We start from the raw sequence: 24,497 nt of genomic DNA, 5'->3' as shown, positions 1-24,497 counted from the left end.
AGAGAGGGTTTTTTACTTAAACCTTAATCTCAGGGAAATCAACTCTGAGAGGGAAAAACATCGAGATCCATTGGGATCTTGAATTCTATCTTACCCAACAAGGGTAGGGAGAAGGGAAAACCAAGGGGGGGAGGGAGGGAGGGAAAACAAAAAGGGAGGGAAAGAGAGGGGGGAGGGGGAGGGAACAAAAAAGAAGAGACTAAAAAGGGAAACATCAAGGGAGGGGACAAGGGGGACTGATTCAAAGTAAATCACTGGACTAAAAGGTAGAGCCGAAGAAGAAAAGGTTAGAATTAGGGAAGGATATCAAAATGCCAGGGAGTCCACAAATGACAATCATAACTTTGAACGTGAATGGGATGAACTCACCCATAAAACATAGACGAATAGCAGAATGGATTAGAATCCAAAACCCTACCATATGTTGTCTTGAAGAAACACACATGAGACGGGTTGACACCCACAAGGTCAAAATTAAAAGATGGAGTAAGACCTTCTGAGCCTCAACTGACAGAAAGAAGGCAGGAGTGGTAATCATGATATCTGATAAAGCCAAAGCAAAAATAGACCTGATCAAAAGGGACAGGGAAGGTAATTATATTTTGTTAAAAGGGACTTTAGACAATGAGGAAATATCATTAATCAACATGTATGCACCAAATAATATAGCACTCAATGGCTGAGCAAATTGTGGTATATGTTGGTGATGGAATACTATTGTGCTAAAAGGAATAATAAAGTGGAGGAATTCCATGGAGACTGGAACAACCTCCAGGAAGTGATGCAGAGCGAGAGGAGCAGAATCAGGAGAACATTGTACACAGAGACTAATACACTGTGGTATAATCAAACGTAATGGACTTCTCCATTAGTGGCGGTGTCATGTCCCTGAACAATTTGCAGGGATCTAGGAGAAAAAAACACTATTCATAAGCAAAGGATAAACTATGGGAGTAGAAACACTGAGGAAAAGCCACTGCCTGAATACAGCGGTTGAGGGGACATGACAGAGGAGAGACTCTAAATGAACACCCTAATGCAAATATTATCAACATAGCAATGAGTTCAAATCAAGAAAACATGTAATGCCCAGTGGATTTACGCGTCGGCTATGGGGGTGGGGGGAGGAAAAGAAAATGATCTATGTCTTTAATGAATAATGCTTGGAAATAATCAAATAAAATATAAAAAAAAGAAAAAAAATTAAGACTTTCAGTATGGAGAGGGGATAAGAGAGGACAACCTCCCTCCTTAAAGTGGGGTTCAGGGATGACAACTGATGTTTAGGGTTAGCTCAGAGAGAGGAGAGAGTTTTGAAGATTTTCCCCCTTGTGCCTTCCCTCCTTAGCTAAAGCTACTCTCCCCAATTCTCTCTTGTCCCTCTTGTCCCCCTTCAACTACTCAAGACCATAGGGTCTCCCCTTGATCTGTTCACTCACACTCAGCTTGGGGAAAAGATAACTATTTTAATGTCAACTCAATCAGGTAATACAACAGGAATAATGGGCAGGGAAGAATAGGAAAAGTAAAGTGGGGAAAAGGGATCCCTGTCTCTATCTAAACCCTTTCCCCTCCCTCCTCGAGTCTGGGAGGAACTCTGGCCTTGGCAGCCTGAGCCCCCTGAGAGAAAGTCAGGTTGACTCACCTCTGCGCAACAGGAGCTGAGTTAAAGTCTGCTCAGGTTTCTCTTCAGAAAGTCCCTTCAATTGGGAAATGTTGGGGGGAAAGATTTCCAGTCACCAGCAGGAAAAGTGGGCAACCCTCAGGAAAAGTCTTTTCCCCACTGTCTTCGGCTTCTGGAGAAAAAGACGAGAGCCACTCCTCTCCCAGCCAGTCTTCTCCCCCTCAAGATTCCAAACTCCTGGGGCCCCCTCCCCCATCAAGGTGATCGATCAATTTCAGACACTCTTCAGCTGGCAGTTATTCTCTAGTGCCAGCCTCTGTCACACAGCAAAAGAGAAAGAAAAAGGGCAGAGTCAAAGAACTTATAAACAATATACAAGAATACTATGTAGAAGAAGGGAAAAGGATTCTGGGAGTTGAAGTCCAAGGATTCAAGATTTTCTAATTACACATTGCCTCAGTTTCCTAATCTGTAAAATAGAGCTAATAGATTCCTAACTGTTTTCCCTGGCAATTTCCACTCTTTATCTTCCTTCCAAAATTTTTGTTTATAATTTTTTTCTTGAAATTTGTAGCTTTTTCTTAAAACAAGACTAAGGTTCTGAGTCCCCAGTAGAGTGGTGCCTTTAATAGAATTAAATCATGAGAGGAGGTTGGTTCAGGAAGACAGATGATGAGTTCACTTTGAGACTTGAATTTGAGGTGTCAGTAGGGCATCCAAGGGGATGTATCCATGTAGATAAAGCTTTAGGGATTATCCAAAGGATTTGGCCTAGGACTGTAGAATGTTGCTAGTGAGAAATATTATTTAAAATACTAGAATGAATTACTGATTTAGGTTGTAGAATTTTCTTGCTTTTTATGTGATTTTTAAAGGATGATCTTCGTATAGTATCACCGAAAGATAGGGGAATGGAGAGGATGACCTTTGGAGGTCCCTCCTATCAATGTGACTCTATAATCTTTGGCCATTTAACTGATCCAATTAGAGTATAATATTTGTGAGGTGAAGGTTATTCTTCTAATTGCTACATATATGTTAACTTTACTATTTCTCCTGCCTCAACACTTATCCATGGTCAGCCATCTATCAGATAATCATGAGTAAATCTGACAGGAGAGAGAGTATGTGAATGACTTCATGTAGTCCATCCTTACTTCAGGAAGCATAATTCAATTTACACTTGCTAGGAAAATCATTACTGCATATGTTTGGTGTATTAGAAAATACAGTCATCGTTTTCAATACTATTGAAATGATATTGTTGGAGAACATAGAAAGTTCCAATCCTATTGACTTTTTTCTAACATTTATCAGTATTCCCTTAACCAAATCCTTCAAACTCCTTGGGTCTTAGTTTCTTCATCTGTAAAGTAAATGGACTGGACTAAATGGCCTCAGAAAGTCCCCTTTACTTCTATATCTATGATCCTATGACTATAGAAATCCATAAAGGATGGCATATGAAGGTACAACTTGGAGATTGCACCCAGCTCCCATTAGAACTTAAAGCGGGAAGAGGACTTCCACGATTCTATGACCAACTCTCTGCGCCACAGAGAGATTTCAATTATTACTGTTGTTTCCAGAGGAAGAGATGCAATCATCCAAAAGAAACCTGTATTTAAAATGCTTAAAAGGCAAAACAAAGTACACCATTCTCTTCTCTAGCCACCCCCCTCCCATTTTTCCACAATGCAAACCCACATTTTGCTACTTCTTGGGAGAGTCAGGTGACCCAAAACCCATTCTCTTTTGAAGAAGAAAACATTTTTACAGATCCTACTGCTCTAATTACATTTAGTGTAGTATTGTTTCCATCTAAATTATAGCAATTATATACCAAAATCTCCTTTGAAATCATTTAATTAAGGAGTAGCTAACATTGTGCATTTGGAATGCTAATGGAGCCCTTTCTTTCTCTGAAAGTTGGATTTTATTTTCCCCCCAAGTTAACACCCCTCCACTTTCCCTATTATGGCCCTCTCTGCTTTGGGATATGACCCAAGGAGGGTGTCATATTTGATGTCTCACAAAATCTAGGGCAACTGCCCTATTGAATTTCCCAGGGGGACACATGAATCAATTCCTTTGAACTGGCTACAAATGGAATTGGACAAGATGATACTTCCACCCCATCACAGTACTAAACAAATATTGGATCAGTCAATCAGGCCATAAGTATTTCCTGAGTACCTTTTATCCATATGGTCATGGGTTAAGTTATAGGGGGGATAAAAAGAAATATGACAGTGTCTCTCACTTAAGGAACTTGTAGAGAGATAAGAGAGATGAGAGAGATGAAGTATAAATATATTTAAAGTTAAACATGAGATTTAGACCACTATCAATGTAGCTATATCTCAGTTTACTAAGATGAAATTTAATAGAATTAAATTCAAAACTAAAATTGACTTCTCTGGAAGAAGCCTGGTTAGGTAGCTATTGGTTTAAAAAAGATCTGGGGTTTCTAGTGGACTGCAAGCTTAATATGTCAGTGATGGGAAAAAAACAGCCAAAAAAAATTAATGACATCAGATTACATTAAGAGAGGCATTAATTCCAAGAATAAAGAAGAGATCATTCTTTTGTTCTCTGCCTTTCCCAGTCATATTTGAAATATTGTCTTTAGTTCTCACAGCTTCATTTTAGAAAAGGCAAATAATCCCATCTGCAGAACAGTGTTAATATTTGTCATCACAAAGTTAAGTTAGTACTTTCTATGTGCCAGGCATAGATAGCTAAGCTCCAGGAATATAAATACAAAAAGAAAAGAATAAAAGTCTCTCCTTTCAAAGGGCTTCCAGTCTAATGAGGAATGACAACATCACCAGAAAAGAAACAAAAAAGTTTGGGGGCTGGGAATGGTAGAAAAAGTCCAGAGAGTCAGTAGATAAGTCTGCAGAGGAGTCTATGTAGTGAAAAATTAAGCAGATGAAAAAAAATTCTCTTCCTGCCCTAGTTATTGAATATATGGGAGTATTCCACTGTGGGCAAAATCATTCTTCAAAGTGCTATGGAAGGAGACCATAGGAATAGAAAATACAATGCTTTTTCTTGCATAGTTTACAATTTATTGGCCGTTTTAAAAAAAAGACATAGAGTTCAGATGGATTAATCTGCTTAATTCTTAAGATGAAATGGACCCTGGAAATGAGTTAGGTAGTGCCTCTATATTGAGGGAGTGTGTTTCCCAGATTAGAGAGGCTATTGTTGGCATAGGAGATAGAGTGAATAATAATGGAAATAATTATTAAGTTAATAATAATGGCTAGAATTTACGTAGCATCTTAAATTTTGAAAAATGCCTTGTTTTTTTAATTTTGAAAATTTTATTTAATTAATTATTTTAGAATATTTTCCAATGGTTACAAGATTCATGTTCTTTCCCTCTCCACCCCATAGTCAATGTACAATTCCACTGGGTTTTACATGTGTCATTGATCAAATCTTACTTCCATATTATTATTTGCACTAGGTTGATTGCTTAGAGTCAATATCCCCAATCATATCACTATTGACCAATGTGATCAAGAAGTTGTTTTTCTTCTGTTCCACTCCCACAGTTCTTTCTTTGGATGTGGATAGCGTTCTTTCTCATAAATCCTTCAAAATTGTCCTTTATCCTTCCATTGCTGCTAGTAGAGATGTCCATTAAATTTGATTGTGCCATAGTGTATCCATCTCTGTGTACAATGTTCTGGCTCTGCTCCTATAATGTTATTAAGAAACAGCTAGGTGATACAGTGTAGAGGAGATACACTATAGAAGATGTATTTGGATTCATGAAAACCTGAATTCAAGTCCTGTTTTAGACCCTGGATGACCCTGAGCAAATCAGGTTACCTCTCTCCATCTCAGTTTCCTCATCTATAAAATGAAGATAGTAACAGCACCTGCCTCATAGGAGTGTTCCGAGCATCAAATAAGGTAACATGTAAGATGCTCTGTAAACCTTAGAGTACTCAATAAATACTATGATTATTAATATTCTTATTGTCATTTCATTTAAATCAAGGAAACAAAAAGGAAGCAATGAAAAGCAAAATGAGCTTAGGAATGTAGGTGACAATAATACATACACCATTATTTATAACAGGCTCTACATGGGAACTTTGTCCTTGCAAATCTCTTCTGACTTTTCCCTTTGTTTATTAATGCATTTATTGTTACTCACTGTATGCATGGCCCTGGTTTGGACCCTGTGAGGGAAAATAAAGAAATGTAAGACAGCATTCATTTTGAACCTCCAAGGGATTATTGTTTTAATTAGGAGATAAAATATACCTGCATGAAAAGTGAGCTTCTGTGTGATACCTGCCAAAGGAATGGTAAAATCAGGCAAGTGTATGTGTTAGACTCAGATGATGAGGAATCCACTTGGGCTGAGTTGGACACAGAGTAAAAGTCATAGATTTAGAACTGAAGGCGAAGGTCTCCTAAAGTCCGAGTTCAATTCCTCCATCATACAGATGAGGAAATAGAAAATGAGGGAGTCTGAGTAATTTGACAAAGGTCACATAGGTCATAAATGTTTGAGGTGGGATTCAAACTGTCTTCCATACTCCAAGTCTTGCACCATGCTGCCTCATGCCATAATGGAAGGCTCCATTGTAGGGGATGGGATTGTATTGGGATTTCAAGGATAGGTAGAACTTTGGAGTGGGATTGCCTTTATGAAAAATGAACACTTCCTAAATTTTAAATGTAATTGGGCATCCAAGGAACACAATGAATGGTGCTGGGTCTGAATCGAACATTAGGAAGACTAGAGTTCAAATTTGGCCTCAGATACTAATGTGTGACCTGGATTAATCACTTAATTTTTAATTAATTAATTAAATTTTAATTAATCAATATTTGTCTCAGTTTCCTCATCTCTAAAATGAGCCAGAAAAAGAAAGGGCAACCCACTCCAGTTATCTTTTCCAAGAAAACCCCAAAAGGTGTCGTAAAAAGTCTAATGTGACTGAAAATTAATCAGCAATACCAAATTTTGTATGTGAATCACATTTTAGTTGAAGGAATGCCACCTGTACAACCTCAGAAAGGCTCAGGCTTTTCTGGATTTCAACTTTTTCATCCATAAAAGGGGATGAATAGCCAAGAAGATCTCTAAATTCTCTTCCAGTGCCTAAGCCTATAATCCTCTTCTCTCCTTGTCTGACATTACCTTTTTAGAGATACCTTCTTTTATTTTATAATGATTCTTCATTGGCAGTGACTTCTAACACTTTGCTTTTCTGCTTCCTTTCCCCAGCCCCTCTGTTAGATAATTCTAAAAAAATACATAAACAATACTTAATTCTATTATGTAAGCTACCTTTTATAAGAACTCAATCTTTACTAAATACTTTCCTAAAGCAAATGGTGTCATACTCCTTCCTAACTTATTTTGAATTCTTTTGGAATTGGGGTCAGAGTAGAGGAGAATACTACTTTTTAAACAAATATAAAATGGAGTTCACCTTTAACTAATATAAGAATAGAAATCATAATAACAGCTTATATTTATATAACACTTAATATGTGTCAGACACTGTGCTAAGTGCTTTGTAATTATTATCTCATTTGATCCTCACAACAACCCTGAGAAGCAGGTGCAAATGTTATGCTTATTTTACAGATTAGGAAAATGAGGCAAGCAGCAGTTAAGTGACTTGCCCAAAGCCACAAAGCTAGTGTATGAGGCTGACACTCCTTCCACTGACCTTTCTAGCTTTTCTGTGTGTGTTTAATTGTGCATGCACATGTGTATGCCTTAGATAAATACTAACTATGTGACACTGATAGATAAATACATTAAATAAATATGAACATGATATATATATATATATATCACATTCAAAGCTCACATACACACATACATCTATCTATATCAGGATCACATAGTTTATATATATATATATATATATATATATATATATACATATACAGCAGGATCAAGGCGTTAACATAGGTACACACTATATCTATATATATACTTAGAATATTTATTTTTAATACCATATAATTGAATTTCTAATATTGTTCTATAACATTGCATTTTATGTCCAAGTCTTTTCCTCATTCCTTTATCCTGACAGACCCAGGCATATTCTTACATTCCTTACCCCAGAATATCTTCTAAGACTGGATAATTAGAATTAAGAATATAAGTTTCATATTTTCTAAAAAGTAAAACTAATTTTAGCTGTACACATCCAGGGGTGTCATGACTGTGTCCTGTTTTTTTTTTCCATTATGCAAGTCAAACTTAACCAGACCTAACTTGATTCCTCTACCTAGATGAGCAAGGATATTGAAATCCTGTGCTTAGGCATGTGACTACTGCCCCAAATATTTGTTTGCTTTGCCTATGTATAGATACTAATTTCTAGAAGCATAAAATGAGGGGATCAGGGAGGGAATGGAAAATATCAATCCACCTTCTCAATAAGGTATCCACCAATTAAAGATGTCTTGGGCTGCCATGGAGAGGGCTGAATAATGAGCTTTTAGAGTTATATTTAAATGATTCATGACTCTGGACGAATTGCCTCTGATCACCTAGAGAGAGAATGATAATGGACCATTAATTTATTGGTTATTGCTAGTCTAATCAGTAAATTGATTTTTCTTGTCGAGAACCCAGTCTCTCTGAATTTTCACTCTTCACATTAGATACTTACTAGTTCTCTGGTGATGTGTTATATAGCTTTCAATCTATGTCAGTTAATCTGTCTATCTAATCTATGCTGAAATGTTTACTACCTCTGTGACCCTAATACACACACACACACACACACACACACACACACACACAAATACATATATTATTGTTGAGTCATTTTTCATTTTCATATTGTTGAGTCATTTTCAGTCAAGTACAATTCTTCTTGGCAAAGATGTTAGAGTAATTTGCTATTTCCTTCTCTAGATCATTTAACAGATGAGGAAACTGAGACAAAATGGGTTAAATGACGTGACTTGCCCAGGGTCATATAGCTAGTGTTAGAGGTTAGATTGACTTCCTGACTCCAGAATTGGTACTTTATCAACTGTGCCACCTACTTATAGATAGATAAATGGATAGATGATAGATAGATATAGATACATACACAGACAGAGACATATATACACATTTAATTTATTTGTTTTGCCTATGTGTGAATATTAATTTCTAGAAGCATCAAATGTAAGAGCTAGAAAAACTTCAGATATCCTCTAGTCCTAGTCTCTTATTTGACAAACTAGGAAACTGAGGTATAGAGGGGAGGAATTAACTGTTCCTAACCTAGAGGCAAAGAAACAGCTGGTCTGTTCTCTCAAACAACATTCACTTTACTCCCTTATATCAGGAAGGAAGATAATGGCATATTGCTAAATCTTTTAAATCTTTGTGCAATTCTGGAGAATTGAGGCCCAATGGCTGAAGAATCTTTTTTTTACTGGAAAATAACTGCTAGATTGAAATCAGCTCCACTTTTAATATTACAAACAGACTTCCCTGCTGTGAAGCATCTTACAGCAGATTTGTACTCTGGGTACCTGGTACTATTTATGAATTAATGAGTACATGGATTTTCTCTTCCTATAATTTAGAGCCAAGTTATTTCCTCAGGATTGTTGATCCTGGCAGCATTCACTGGATCTGTCCCCAGTCTTCCTAAGCAGCCTCTGTTGGTCATCTGCTTTCAAGGTCATCTAGTCCAACCTCCTTGTTTTACAGGTGAAGAAACTGAGGCTCAGGAAAGTAAAGGCATTTGTACACGGTCACAGAGGTCACCCAGAGCCAAGTCTTGAATCCAGATCCTCTAAATTGATAACTCCCTACACTGGATTCACTAGTTTCATTCTGTTCCTTCTTATCTGTCTGCTGCTCATTTGTTCTGCTCATTTTGAAAACCTTTCTGGAAAAGGAAGGATACTCCCCCACTTTAATTCTCTTTCCTCTCCTACTTTCTGCTCTCTTACTCCTCTTTTTCTTCTCTTTCCTCTTCCTTCTCCCCAGTTTCCTTTTTTCTCTGTTCTCCCCCTATTCTTCCTTCCTATCTGTCCTTCTTTCCCTTCCCTTCCCCTTCCCCCCTTCTCTGCTCTCTTCTCCCATATAATGCCCTCCAGTTTTAGCTCCCTTAATCAAGAGAGCAAATAACCCCATTTAAATTAACAAAATCCCAGAACTATAAAGCTGGCAGCCAGTTTGAGAGGCTGAATTTAGATCCATATGAAAGGAGAGGTTATGAGTTCCTTATTCCAGCTGGAGTACACAGCTGAGCCTGGGCCTTCAGAGATATGGGGCTGGTGAACACCTTTGGCCATCTTTAGATTACAGAGTAGGGGTAGGCTGGAGTTTCAGTCCTTCTGATTGGAGCAGTTCACTCACTGAAGCCCAGGCTGGATGATCACATGTTGTTTAAGGCTTTAGAAAGGAAATCCTGAGACGGGAGTTTGAACATGACCTTGCAGTAAAATATATAAGCGATATTGTTAGCAATTGCAACTATGAGATAAGGAATATTTTGTTTATGCTGCTGCAACTGGGAAATCCTCTAGGAGTAGATTTTATAAGTAATCTAATCTAGAAGCCATAGAAATGTGAGTTAAAGGAACAATAGGACCACACTTCTATGTTTAAAAAGAGTCTAAATCAATGCTTAATTAATTAATCAAGTTTTTATTATAGAATAAGTTTATATGATGGAACAAAGTGGCTCAGTGAATAGATCATTGGGTCTGGAAGACCTAAATTCAAAATTTTCATTGGATACTTACTAGCTGGGTAACCCACAGGCAAATCACTTTAACCTCTATTTGCCTTAATCCATAGGAAAAGAAAATGGCAACCCACTTCAGTAGCTTTGCCAAGAAAACTCTATGGATAATATTAGCATGCTGTGGTCCACAAGATCACAGAGTTGGACACAACTGAATGACTAAACAGCAGCAATTCATTTGTGTGTGTGTATGTATACACACACCCCACATATTTATATATCTATATGTGTGTATTATATATGTATATATAATATAGACATTCAAACACACACACATAGAGAAAGAAGGCTATACGTATATAACTTATTCATGGAATTCTCATCAAATTTGCAGATGATACAAGACTTGGAAGGATAGATGCTACACTGAATGACAGGATTCAGATACAATAAGGGCTGAACCAAACTGCATAAGATGAAATTCAGTAGAGATAAATATAAGGCTTCAAATAATTCTGTTTCTCAAATTTAAGGTATAGGAGGGAGATGGTCCGAGAGCAATTTGTCAACAAAAATGCTGGAGGCTCTAGAGGACAGGAAGCTTAATATAAATCAACAGTAAGACATGACAACCAAAAAATCTAATACGATATATGCCTGCATTTAGAGGTACAGAAATAATGCAGGTGCTAAACTTTCTGTACGGAGCTCAGACCAAATCTCATTATAATATTATCCTCCATTCTTGATATTACCATTTAATAACTCTATTAATAAGTTGAAGACTGTTCAGAGGAAAACAACCAAGATGGTGGTCATGGTGTGCTGATAAATGTTTAACAAACATCTTTTTGAAAAAAATGTGTATGGCATACTTTTATATTTAATCTACATTAATAACATTATATCCTTCATTTTCTTATGTCTAGACAATCAGCAAAAAAAGCACTATCAGTGCCTAGAAAATGTTATTTGTTCTTTTTATTATAGGAGAAGAGTCAGTGAGGACTTTCTGGAGATGGTAGGATTTAAAGTCAGAATTAATGGCTTCTGTCCCTCCAAATTCTTTCAGTGACTGATTGGTCAGTTTAGCTGAGCATCCTTCAAAGGTAGCATTAGGGATGGAGGTAGAAGGAGAAAGGTAATGGTGGCAAGATGACCTGTAGCAAAAATAAGAATCTCAAGTTATTTTCCATCTCCATCCTACAGCCTTTTGTGAATCTTTGCCTACAATTGATTTATACCTTCTTATTTAGTGGGTCATAGGATGGCAAATGATCAAGTGATATATTTTGGTATGTTTTAGATTGGATTAAAATAAATATGAATATTTAGTTTAATATATTTAATATTACATTTAATGTTTATTATTGTAAATTATATAATATCTAAATATGTCTACATATTTACATATTATATATATATATTCACTTATCCCAATAGAGCACCCATTTATATAGAAATGCCAAAAAGTCACTGTAATGAAGCTCATGCAGTTTACTCAAAAGACAGCCTTCCTCCCTCCAAGCCTAACCTCTGAGCATATGCATTCTTACATTGAATATAATTTTATCATCTTAGTCATCAGAGAAGAACAAAAGTATCAGTTAGGAGAGAAGCAGCTCTAGAGGTAAACCCATGATAAGAAGCAAAAGTGGTACATGCCAATGAAAGAAGAGAGAAAATTAAGAGAAATTGACAAACCAACTAAAAATGGAGCAATTTGGAACCATTTAGAATGTGAGCAAACAGTCCTGTGCTATACTATATTCCCTGAAGCCATTACTATATTATCATAAAGCACAATGATGGGAAGTTCATAATGATGATAGAATTATCAGAAGTTTAAATAATGCTTGTTCATTGTTCTCTATTGAATAATGTTTCAATGAAGGGTTCAAAACTATTTTAGAAATATTATCTTCAGAAATGACTTAGAGAATGATTTTGGTGTTTAAAGAGAGTAAGCTTCAGATATCTAGGTAACTCACTCTGTGGAACATTGCTTTCCTAATGTTAGATGTTAGATGGATGGATGCATAGACAGACGAATGGATGAATGAATGATAAATATAATAGATATAGCAATAATAGAGACAGATATGATAGATAGGCAAATATGATTGATAGCTCCAGGAGAAAGATAGACAGATTAATACACAGAGAGATATAGCAGACAGATATAAGAAAATGAAAAATGGAGGAGAAGGCAGGTCAGGTTATGAATGGTTTTGAACACCAAACAGAGAATTTTATATTTGATTCTAGAGATGAAAGGAAGCCACTGGTGTTTACAGGGGGTAATATGATCAGATCTCTGCTTTAGGAAGATCACTCTGATGACTTGTGAAGAGGATGAAGGAGAGTTGGAAGAGAATTGAAGTGGGCAGATCAACCAGTAGGCTATTGTAATAATCAAGGCATAAGGTAATGAATACCAGAGTCATGGCTGTAACAGAGAAGAGAAGGTTGATTATGAGTCAATATCAAAGTGAAATCAATAGGCCTTGGAGACCAATTGGACATAGTGGTGGGAGAAGTCATGAGTTGAGTAGGGAATTAGGAATCAAAGTTAATACCTAGGAAATGAGTGTAGGTACCCAGGAGGATAGTGCTACCTTCAACAATAATAGAAATGTTAGGAACAAGGTAGAGTTTGAGGGGAAAGATAATGAGTTCAGTTTTGTAAGTATTTAGTTTAAGAGGTCTCTGAGACATTCAATTGGAGATGTCCAACTGGCAGTTTGAGATAAGATAATGGAGAAAGATTAAGGCTAGATAAATAGACTTGACAACTATTACCATAGACATACAGCTGATAAGATCCTCAAGTAAAATAGTATGGAGGGAAAAGAGAAAAAGGGGTAGCGCATTTTGGAAATCCATACTTAGAAGTCATGATCTGGATAAAGATCTAGCAAAGGAAAATGAGGAGTGGTCACAAAAGTAGGAGATTCAGGAGGGAATTGTTCTGAAAACCTAGTGAAGAGGGTATTAAGAAGAAGGTCATCAGTCCTGGTCAAAGGTTGCAAAGAAACAGAGAAATTGATAGAAGACCTTTACATGTTACAAATTCTCTAAACAAATGAAATTGAAGATCCAAAACTCAGTGTCTCCTATCCCTATGTAGTTTGGATTATCAAAACATAAATATTTCTTGGAGAGCAGAAAAAAAATCTCTTAAACTGTTGCTTTAGGTATCACCAAGAGAATGTCATAATCCAGGTAGAAAAGATGCACATGTGGTGATGTGAGGAGGAGATTAATATCATACCAGTCACAGAAAGGTGGGTCTCCAATTGGATTGAGCTCCAGGAATGTAATGATTATTCACCATCTTAAATCACTCTGATAGATCTGCTGTATTGTGATTCTATAATGTACAACCAGGGCAGAGTTTAGAAAATCTGGGGTTTTTTTCTGCTTTTCTAGAAAGGATCGATCATTCATATTTATGGGCCCCTTCAAATGCTAGCCTTTAGAAAGGTCAGTATTGATCACTGTAGCCACTCAGGTTGTATGACTCTTTACTGTACATACATATGAGCCCCCTTCCTGAGACTAATGTTGTTTTTGGTGGGATAAGGGATGATACAGAAGGAATCCTGTTTATGAGCTTCTAAACCAAACAACCTTGTGGTATACAACCAAAATAATGCTAATAGAGGCATTCTTTATTCAAAGAACTCCACAAATGCTATGGTACCTTTCCAACCCTTCTTAATTCTAGTGCCTTCCCTTTGTTAATTATTTTCTATTTATCCTGTATTTCCTTGTGTGTATGTGTGTGTGAGGGGGTGTTGGGGGATGTGTATGCGTATATGTATATTTGTTCACATGTTGTCTCCCCCATTAGATTGTGAACTGCTTAAGGGCAGGGACTGACTTTTGCCCTCCTTTGTATCCCCAGCACTTAAAAAATGAATATTGGCTGACTGAAAGAAAAGAGCTTTCAGGGGAATGGCCATGGCTTACAACTATTTTCAATAATACTTTTTTGCCTAGTCTTGCCACTGTCTTGGTGACTCTTGACCTATCTCTCTTTCTCCTTCAAACCCTTAGAGTTTTTGGCCACTTCAGCCTCCGCTCTGAGTGGCAGCTGGTGAAGGTGGATTACAAATCCATCTTCAGTCGAAGGTGCAACAAGGATGACTTCCAGACCTGGCACCTCCTTAATCAGGTAGGCCCAGCTGCCTCTGATTTCTAAGTTGAGAGATTTTTATCACATGCCTAGCATTGTTTGTGCAGAAACTTTTACAGTGGATCCCTCAGCCCAGGATAAAGAGAAGAAGAATTATTTAGCTTCCCTAGAAGGAATATTTATCTGGATGGATCATTCTCAGATAATAAAGTTTTAATTCTTTTTGAGGGGGAGCCATGGAGAATCTCCTGTTTCCTTTGGCATTTCAGTGATTTTGAAGGAACTTTGGTGGGACACTGGGGATTGAATCACAGGCTAAAGAAAAGATGGTGGCGGCCATAGCTTTAGAACTGTGACGGACAGCAGAAATCATATGGTCCAATCCCTCTCATTTTTACAAAAGAGGAAACTGTGGCCCAGGGAAGGGAAGTGATTTATCCAAAGTTGCATGGGTTCGATGTAATGAGGACCAGGTGGTCACTGTAACAGAGAAGAGAGATATTATATGAGACATTAGCAAAATAAAATCAATAGACTTTGGCAATCAATTGGATATCATGGTGGGAGAAGGGGTTGAGTAGAGAATGAGGAATTAAAATTAATAACTAAGTTGTGAATGTAGGTACCCAGAAGGATGGTGTTAACCTGAACAGTAATAGACAAATTAGGAAGAAGGTAGGGTTTGAGGGGAAAGATAATGAGTTTATTTTGGTAACTAGAAAAAGTGGAATTTGAACCCAGGATAGATGCTCTGGCTCTAAAACCTCATCTTTCTAGAAAGTTGTGATGTTCTGAGCTACATAAAGTGATTTGATTTGGCTTAAAACTGGTATTATTGCCCTTTAGTAAAATGATCACACAGTAATTAGAGAAATAACTGAGTTATGAAAATGGAGGTCCTTTCTGCTCCATAATAGCACTTCCCTAGAGGTCAGTAAAGTTGTTGGAGTCCTGTGGATTGTAGGTGGGAAATGACCTGCATTACTTTTGCCCTTTGTAGAATACAGAAAAGTCAATTGCAATAGTCTGGCCTTTTGGCAGTCAGCCTGGGTAGCTAGTCTTTCCCTGTTATTCCTTCTTCTCAGTAGGAGGAGATTCATTAACTTTATCCTCATCCCAAATGTAATTTGAGAATGGGGGGCCTGAGGTTTTGGCAGCATGAGCCCAATATGGGGCATCTGGTAAATGAATAGAATAGAAATGATGTTAGCTGAGAAACTATTCCTCCCCTCTCTCTGTCTGTCTCTGTCTGTCTGTCTGTCTGTCTGTCTGTCTCTCTCTCTCTCTCCCCTCTCCCTCCTATTGCAGGGGGAACCTTGTGTCATGGGGGAAAGGAAAATATTCAAGAAACGCAAGCCTGGAGCCCAGTGTGCATTGGGACGGGATTACTCTGGAACTGTGGTCTCTGAACCTTGCATCTGTGCAGACTGGGACTTTGAATGGTGAGTCTTTTGGGTTTCTTTTTCATTTAATTACAGATATAGACTTCTGCCTCTGTGGGGTGGGGGTGTGGGCAGGACAAAGGCAAGAAGCATGCCATATGTCAGTCACACTGTCAGCTTTGGTCCTAAGCTGCTCAACACAGGGGCACTGCTGTATCTTGGGACAGAAGGCAGAGGAACAAAACATTTTTGGGACAGATAATTTCTCTTGCACTTACTTCAGATAAAATGTTACCAGAAATTGAGGCTAGAACATGAAAGTTCTTCATTGCCTCTTAACCATGGAGGGTAAATATACCTGGCAACTGGCAACTGGCAACACACCAAATGAACAATTGACTGCAGACTTCTGCATTCAGTGACTGACTTGGTCTTTTCTATGAATGAATGAATAAATAAATGAAAAGAATTTATTAAGTTTTTACTATGTACTGAGCACTGGGGAAATTGTCTATGATATTTTAATTGGAAACAATAAGAATTGACAAATGATGGCTATGGAGGTGTATTTTAAATTGGAGAGGCACATGAATAGAGAATAGGGCTATAAGGGCTCAGTTTAATACACTCTTTCCAGTGGCATTTGTAATGTTGTTTTGAATTCTAATGAATGACTAAAAAGTATTTGTTAAATACTTACCATGTGCAAATCCAGAATTTGAAGGGAATTGTGATGTAGGGAAGGTAACTAATGAGAAGGTGGCCAGCGCATAATGTAAGGCATGGCTGAGGTTGCTTAGAGTTATTGGGCCATTTGATTCATTAGTGATTCAGTACAATAGGACTCCATCCTACTATTCTTGAACTAAGTCCCTTCTATATCTAGATAACTCAGAATTATTTGTGAGAGAAATATAAGAGTTCCCACAGTCCTATAAACTGGAGCAAATTTTGTAGATCTCAGCTGGGAGGTTTCTTTATTATCTTCCCCAACACCATTCAGAATTTGTACCAGAATTTTATTTGGCAGATTTATATCACATATCCCAATTAGTTTAGAACAGAAGTGTCAAATTCACAACAAGTGGCCATCAGGACTCCCAAGTACAGCCCAAATAAGGTTACAATATGATTGGGAAATGTTTAACAAGATATGATGCAATAGAATATATATATAATGTTAGTTTGTAGTTTTCTAACTCAGTATGCAACCAGGAAGGATCCATTTCTATTTGAATTTAGAATATGAAACAAGGGCATCAGTCACTAACTTATAAGTAGGATTAAGTTGGAAATTATGAGACTTGATTCAACCTGAAATTATTTACCCTGCCCGGTGTTAGAGAATGAAAAAAAAAAAACAACCATTCCCAACCAACTTCATTTAAAGGGATTAGCTCCACCCTTCTTGCAGGTCACAACCTACAATTGGGGGCCCAGACTTTGAAGACACTTCTTATCAAGTGTTTCATTTGGTAAATGATTACTTCCTTGGTCACTATGTTCATGTGTTCTCCTGCTATCTGTACCCTCCACTCTGGATGCCCATCTCTTAGATAGCTTGTCTTCAGTCAAACTCATTACATTTTTAAGATGGAATGGAATTTAAATTATGATAGCAAGATGCTTTTTCATGGTTATTCAGACAGGCACTTTCAGAGCCAAAGGATGGTTTTACATTTGGGATCAGTAATTTTCAATTATTTAACAAAAGTATGGCAATATATTTCTAGGAATGTGGGTTCCATGCAGATGATAAAAGTATTAGTCATATGGAATTCACATGACTGTGAATTATAGATTTCTGATTTTTCAGATTCAATTCGTTTTTTTTTTTAATTAAATATTTAATTTGATCCATCTCACTAGATGCCTACTTTGTGCAAGGCACAGTCTAGGCACTAGGGACAGCAACAAAAATGATAAATTGCTCCCTTGTGGAGAGATGAAACAGAGACATAAATAAATAAAAGTCAGAAGTTCAGGAAGGAGAGAGAACACCATCTGAAAAGATATGATGTGGGAAGGAGGAGACTTCTGAATCAATAGCTGATGGAAACTAAGAATTCTAAGCATTGGAGGTTAGGAGGGAGTACTTTCCAAGCAAGAGGGACAGCATGTACAAAAGTCCAGAGATTATAGATAGTATGGTGAATTCAAGGAACATTGTGTAGGACAGAAGAAAAAAATAGTACTCAAAGATTAATAATGGGAAATAAGTAAATCTAGAAAATTAGATAGGAACTAACTGATAGAGTACTTTATATTCTTGAAACAGTATGGAGGCACTGAATATTCTTGAGTAACCTTGCATTTTATGAAGATTAATGTGTCATCTCTGTAGAGAATTATCAAAGAAGACAGGAGAGATTGAAAATAAAGAGCCCAATTAGGAATATAATGTAATCCAACTAAGAGATATTGTAACGTTGAGAGACAAGAGGAGGGAACAGATATATGATATGTGGAAGTAGCAGCAGAAAGGCTTGGCAAATGACTGGATGGAAGCATTGAGGAGAATGATTAGACAAGAATAATTACAAAGTTGGAAATCCAAGCAATCAAGAAGATGGTGGTGCTCTCCACAGGAAAAAAAAAAAGAATTTTGGAAGAGGGATGGGCTTCAGGAAAAATGTAATCAATTCTAGCTAGAAATGTTGATTTTGAGATGCTAGAATCTAGCTAGTTTGAGATTCTAGATGGAGATATCCAATAGGTAATTGTTAAGGGGGGGGGGGGCTGGTATTAACGAGATCCAGAAGAGACTCATGAGCATAGATATGATAATCAAACCTGTGGTGGGAGTAAAATCACCAGGATATAGAGTCTATAGAAAGAGAAGTAAAATAAGGCTAAGGAGAGTACCTTGGGGGAACTCTCCTGCTTAAAGCATAAGATATCAATGATGATCCAAAATAGAAGTTTGAGTAGTAATGGCCACATGCTTCTGGGAATGTAGTTACTAGGAGGGCATTGACTATAGCTGTCATTGGACAAGGGAATAGATCAGTGATTAATAATTTATTAAGTATTACTTATGTTGTAGGCATTAGGCACAGGAGATTCAAATACAAAAAGAATCAGTCAATAAAAATGAGATAGTTCCTGCCCTTAAGAAATTTACAATTTGCTGGATATGTCAAAATGTACAGAATGAGGAGTAAGAAAAGACTGTTGGTATTTAGCATTTAGGGGATCAATGCAAACTTGGAGAAAGAAGTTTTATTTTGGTCATTGGGTCAGAACTCAAGTTATAAGTGATTGAGAGGTGAAGAGGAGGGGAAGAAATTCACAGAACAAGAATAGATGAATATATAGGAAAATAACAAGCAGAGAGCAGTCAAATAAAGACCTTTTAATTTTTTTTTAGTAACACATTTCCACATAAATTTTCTGAAGTTATATGATCTGAATTGTCTCCCTCTCCTTTCCAGAGTGGCAAGTAATTCAGTCTGATACATCATGTGTTTTCATCTGCATTCCTACTCCAACAGTTCTTTCTCTGGGAGTGGATGACATAAGTCTCTCAGAATTGTCCAGGATAATTGTATTGTTGTTAGTAGCAAAGCTTATCCCATTTGATCAACCCACAATATTGCTGTTACTGTGTACATTGTTTTCCTTGTTCTGCTTTTTTCATTCTGCATCAGTTCATGTAGTTCTTTCTAGCTCTTTCTGATATCACCCTGCTCATGATTTCCTATGACAGAAGAGTATTCCATCACTGTCATATAACCACAGCTTGTTCAACCATTTCCAAATTAAGGAACATCCCTTTAGTTTCCAATTCTTTGCCACCACAAAAAGCACAGCTAAAAATATTTTTGTAAAAATAGGTCATTCCTCATTTTAAAAAATCTCTTTGGGATACAGACCTAGTAATAGTATTGCTGGACAAATAAAGACCTTTTAAAGGATTGGGGAGACATAGGTAATTGTATAGACCTCAATGGAGGATTGATGGATAATTAGAGATGGAAAAAGAAGAGGAATGGAAGGGGGAGAATGATTAAGGGAGCTGACACATGCATATTCCCTCTGCATTTTCCAATGCATCATGACTTGGAGGTTCTGTTCAAGATTTCTGTGTGTAATATAGCATTTGTTTTCTTTATGTCTCTGCAAGGTGTATTAAGATTCTATTCAACAAAACTGAGAAACTTCACATCTTTATGGGACTAAAGGTCCTGTTTTAGATTTGCTCTCTACCCCAAGAGTTTAAGATAAGAAAGGTGCCCTCCTCTTCTTCTTCTGCACTAATATCTTCACTCTGTAGTGTGACCATAAAGTAATGGGATTGGCTTTTTAAGAAACTAGAATTTATAGATCTGGATGGTGCAGTTCATGAAAGTTGTAACCTGGGGCAGCTGTTTACTTAGGCGGTCATTGCTAGAAACATTTCCAAATTATTCTTTGGCAATTGGCATTTTATTTGGCAGGTTTATGTAGCACATCCCAATTAACTGGATGCTTTCCTCAGGAAGGAAGTATGAGCTTATGACATGGAAAGGTTTCTGGAGCTTTCTGCACGGGCAGTATCATAGCCAGTGAGTTTTATCTGAGTCACGTTTTTTGCTAATTGGAAAAAGCACTGGATATAGCATCCAAATAAGGGCAGAGCCGGAGTCCCAGATCTACCTTCTATTTACAGTGGGACAATGGGCAGGTTACCTTCCATCTTTAGATCTCAGTTTCCTCATAAGTAAACTGAGGGGGAGATGGATTAGACCACCTCTAAGGTCCTTTCCAGTTTAACTATTCTGTGGCCAGTAAATCATATAAGAAAATGAGTATTATTATTTTCTAGGCATACCTTATTTTGATCCCACATGATATCAGACAGCTTGATCTTTCACCTTGTTCACCAGAAGTGACTGTAAATGACTTTTAGCTATTTCAAAAAATCAAACACATTGTCAAAGGACACCACCACTGAACAAATTCAAAAGAGCATGCCATGAGTTCAGAAGACCTCTGCTAAGGAGAGGTGACTAGAAATATTTTATTCAATGACAGCCTCATTAGAATAAGTGTTTACTATCCCACCATTCCCCAGGGGGACTAATTTAGAAGGCTAGTACTCATTTTTTATAGAGAAATTGTATCTGTTTGTTTAAACAAAAGGGCACACATACACATACACATACACATACGCACATTAAAAAGTCATTTCATTTCTCTGGGTTTCAGTTTAGCCTTCTGTAAAATCTAAGGACCCTACTAGGAGATTCCTAGGGTACCTTTTAATTTGAAATCATTTTAATGCTAAATGTAAAAGAGTAGTCAGATGCAATGGGGAGAACTCCATGGGGAGAATCTTATATTAGAAGGGGTAACACCATTCAGAAATAATATATAATAAAAAATGATCAGAGGATAAGTATGAGTATTGCTTAACAAAAAAGTTTTTGTTTTGCCATCAAGAATTTTCAGACATGGAAAACCAAATTGTAATAGTTCAACATAGACCCTTTCTCCTCTAGTCTTAAGATGTATCAATTGAAGGAACTGGGAATGTTTAGTCTTTAGAAGAGATGATGATACAAGAACATGATCATAATGCTAAAATATCTCAAGAGCTGTCACATGGAAGATAGAGTTAACATATCCTGTTTGTCTCTAAGGTACAAACCTAGAACTAGTGGAGAAAATTTATTTTGGCTCAATACAAGATGGCTTTCCAGAAGTGGAATAAGTTGCCTCTGAGGTAATGAGTTCTGCATCAGTAGCAGTGTTAGCAGAAGCTGGATAGCAAGTTGTCAGGTTCTTGCACAGAGTATTTGTGTTTCAGGTAGTTTGAACTGAGTGATCTCTGGGACTCTTTTAAGCTTGGCAATTCCTTGAGACATCTAATACTAGTCCCTACCACAAGGAATCATTAACTACTACCTCTGAGACATCTCACTGAGAGCAATAGTGTTAAATTAGATGTTCTAGTAAGAGAAAAGCAGCATAGTTTAGTTTAGGAGTTCTTAAATGCTTTTTGCACCATAAGCAATGTGGTGAAATCTATGGACTTTTTCTCTGAATAATGTTTTTAAATGCAGAAAATAAAATACTTGAGGAAAGTACAAAGGAAATCAACTATTCTGAAATAAAATTACATGTGTATATGTACATAGGCACACAAATATACTATAATATACATGTGTGTACATATAAACATATGAATAAATAGGCAGTAAATCTGTGTGTATATGTCTATTCAAGTGTATACAATATGCTTATTATATATACAAATATATTCATATATACACACATATATATGCACTATGTAAACAAATACTTACAGTTTTATATAAATTACATTCACACACAAGTTCCTAGACATAAGATTAAAAATTCCTGGTCTAGTGGAAAAGAATATTGTTTTACCCAGTTAGTAACCCATCTAACACCACTGCTGAAAAAATTTGATTAGGAAATAGTAGAATAATCAGTTGCATTGGACTAGATTATAGAACTACTTTCTTGAAAGAAAGTAAAAGAGACTGCGCTTTCCACCCTAGGAAGACATAGTCTTCCAGGACATACTATGTATGATGTAAGGCTGGCTCTGATTCTTGCTATGTACATGTCCTTTCCTCATCTGTAAAAAGAAGAGATTAGATCAAGGGTCCCTCCAGTTCTTCCATCCTAAGTTTCTCTGCCTCTATGTAAATTTGGTTATTTTTCTGATACAAAGGAGAATCACTTCTAACTGAATGGCACAGTCAGTGGTAAGTCCTGAAGACAGAAGCCAGGGGAGAAGCAGTATCCTTGTTTAAGAGGTTTAGTAGTTTAGAAAAGGATTTAAGTACTTATAATTTTGTGTGGTACTTCGAAAGGTTCAATCTGAATTCAGAAGAGTGATTTTTTTTTATCCTTCCTCCCTTCTTTAAAAAGGTAGGTTTTTATAGATGCTCAGAAATGCTTGTTAGGGGAATGCTATGGTCTCTCATTTCTTTCCTAGTGTCTTCTAGATTGGGTGTCAGAAATCAGTCACATTTTTGCATAAATATTGAAGTTTTCACTTAATAACTTCATAAATCCCCCTACTTCAAGGTCATCATGAAGACCTTCTTTTTAGCAAGCCTCCAACACATCACTGACCTAGGGAAGTGCAGTCTGAGGTGGTGGAGAGCGAGACCTCTTCCAGAGACATCTGGACTGCAGTTGGCCAAGGAAGAGACTACCTCTGACTTGCTCTGAATCAAATGAGGGCTCATCCACAAAGAAAGCCACATGGAATACCTTTTCACAGACTCATCATGACTTCTGCCTAGTTTGGCACCAGGTCCATACTGGCACCTCATAATGCCTAAGAAATAGCACAAAGAAACATCTGGGACAATATCTAGAGTCAGAAAGTCTTTAATTTGAATTTCACCTGAAAAATTTCTTAGATGTGTCTCTGAGCAAATCACTTAAACTTACTTGAACTCAGTTTCCTCACTTGTTCATAAAGATAATAATCATATCTTCACAGGGTTTTTGTGAGACTCAAATGGATTAAAATATATAAAGAGCTATGTAAAGTGCTCAAACTATTATATATATATATATTAGCTATAATTATTATTATCATTAGTGTCTTGCTCAAGAGGTCACATTTTTATCCATTTGTTCCCAGGTACCAACAGTGGGAGAGCTCTGAAATCCAATGAACCATCAGTATTCATGTCATTTAGTAAAAAGCCCTTGGATAGAGATTTACATAATCAAATGATCAAGAAATAAATATTTACGAATCCCCTCCATGTGTCCATTCCTGTGCTTAGTACCTGATCCCTACCCTCAAGGAACTGGCAATCTAACTGAGGAGATGGGGGACACATACACAGATGAGAAAACAATGAATAGTGTAAATAAGTAGGAGAAAAGCATAAGTAAGCATTTATTTGATTTATAATATATAATAATAAGCAGTATTTATTCCATAAATATCCCATAAAATAACAACAAGAATTTATTTATTCTATAAATATTTAGGAGTTTAGAGGATAAAGGGAATCAGTAAAGGCTAGGGAACCAGAGAAAGCTTCATGGAAGAGGTAGAGCTTTAGCTGGACCTTGAAGGATAGATAGAATTTGATAAGGGAGAAGGCAGGGTGTTCCAGGTATGAGGGTCTCTATGAATGAAGACCCAAAGGCAGGAATGAAGCTTGTGTATCTCTGGACCAGCAAAGGAACAAATTGGCCTAAGAGGAAGGAGTATAAAGAAATAAAATTAGATATATAGTGTGGGGGTAAAATATAGAGGATCTTGAAAGAAAAGTAGATAGAGCTACCATCTGCCCTTTGGAAGCTGACACTTTAAAAGGAATACTTATAATGCATACAAAGAGTTTTTGGGGGAAAAAGGATTTATTGGGGAGAGAGAAGGAGAAAGGAAAGAAATTTTGCTTTTGATTTTTCCTCCCAAATCACTTTTGCCATCATCACTGTCTCGTCTGACTGGAGACTTGGAAAAAAAAAATTCCTTCTTTTCAACATGTTTATGACCTTAACACAGGACTTTTTCTTGGATTGGACAAATAAATTTACAAAATTGCACTGTAATTTTTTCAAATGTATGTACAAGTTCTTGTAAAGGTAAAGATCAAGGTTAGTTGCCTTGGAACACAAAGATAGGCAAAAGGCATCACTGCTTTTAAGAAGCTTGCAATCTCATG

At 36.9% G+C, this 24,497-nt stretch overlaps 1 protein-coding gene across 2 annotated transcripts in view; it reads left to right on the top strand.

Annotated features, from left to right (window-relative positions):
• Window positions 1–24,497, top strand: part of SORCS3 (sortilin related VPS10 domain containing receptor 3) — a 724,209-nt gene that overhangs the window by 653,326 nt on the left and 46,386 nt on the right. For both annotated transcript variants that reach the window (XM_007479197.2, XM_056804235.1), the window contains 2 exons: window positions 14,383–14,500; window positions 15,770–15,903. In XM_007479197.2, the coding sequence (XP_007479259.2) occupies window positions 14,383–14,500; window positions 15,770–15,903 (252 nt within the window). The remainder of the gene's footprint in view (window positions 1–14,382; window positions 14,501–15,769; window positions 15,904–24,497) is intronic.

Source organism: Monodelphis domestica, chromosome 1 (genome assembly GCF_027887165.1).
Source record: "Monodelphis domestica isolate mMonDom1 chromosome 1, mMonDom1.pri, whole genome shotgun sequence".
NCBI classification, from domain to species: domain Eukaryota; kingdom Metazoa; phylum Chordata; class Mammalia; order Didelphimorphia; family Didelphidae; genus Monodelphis; species Monodelphis domestica.
This window is presented reverse-complemented; position numbering and strand designations above follow the sequence as displayed.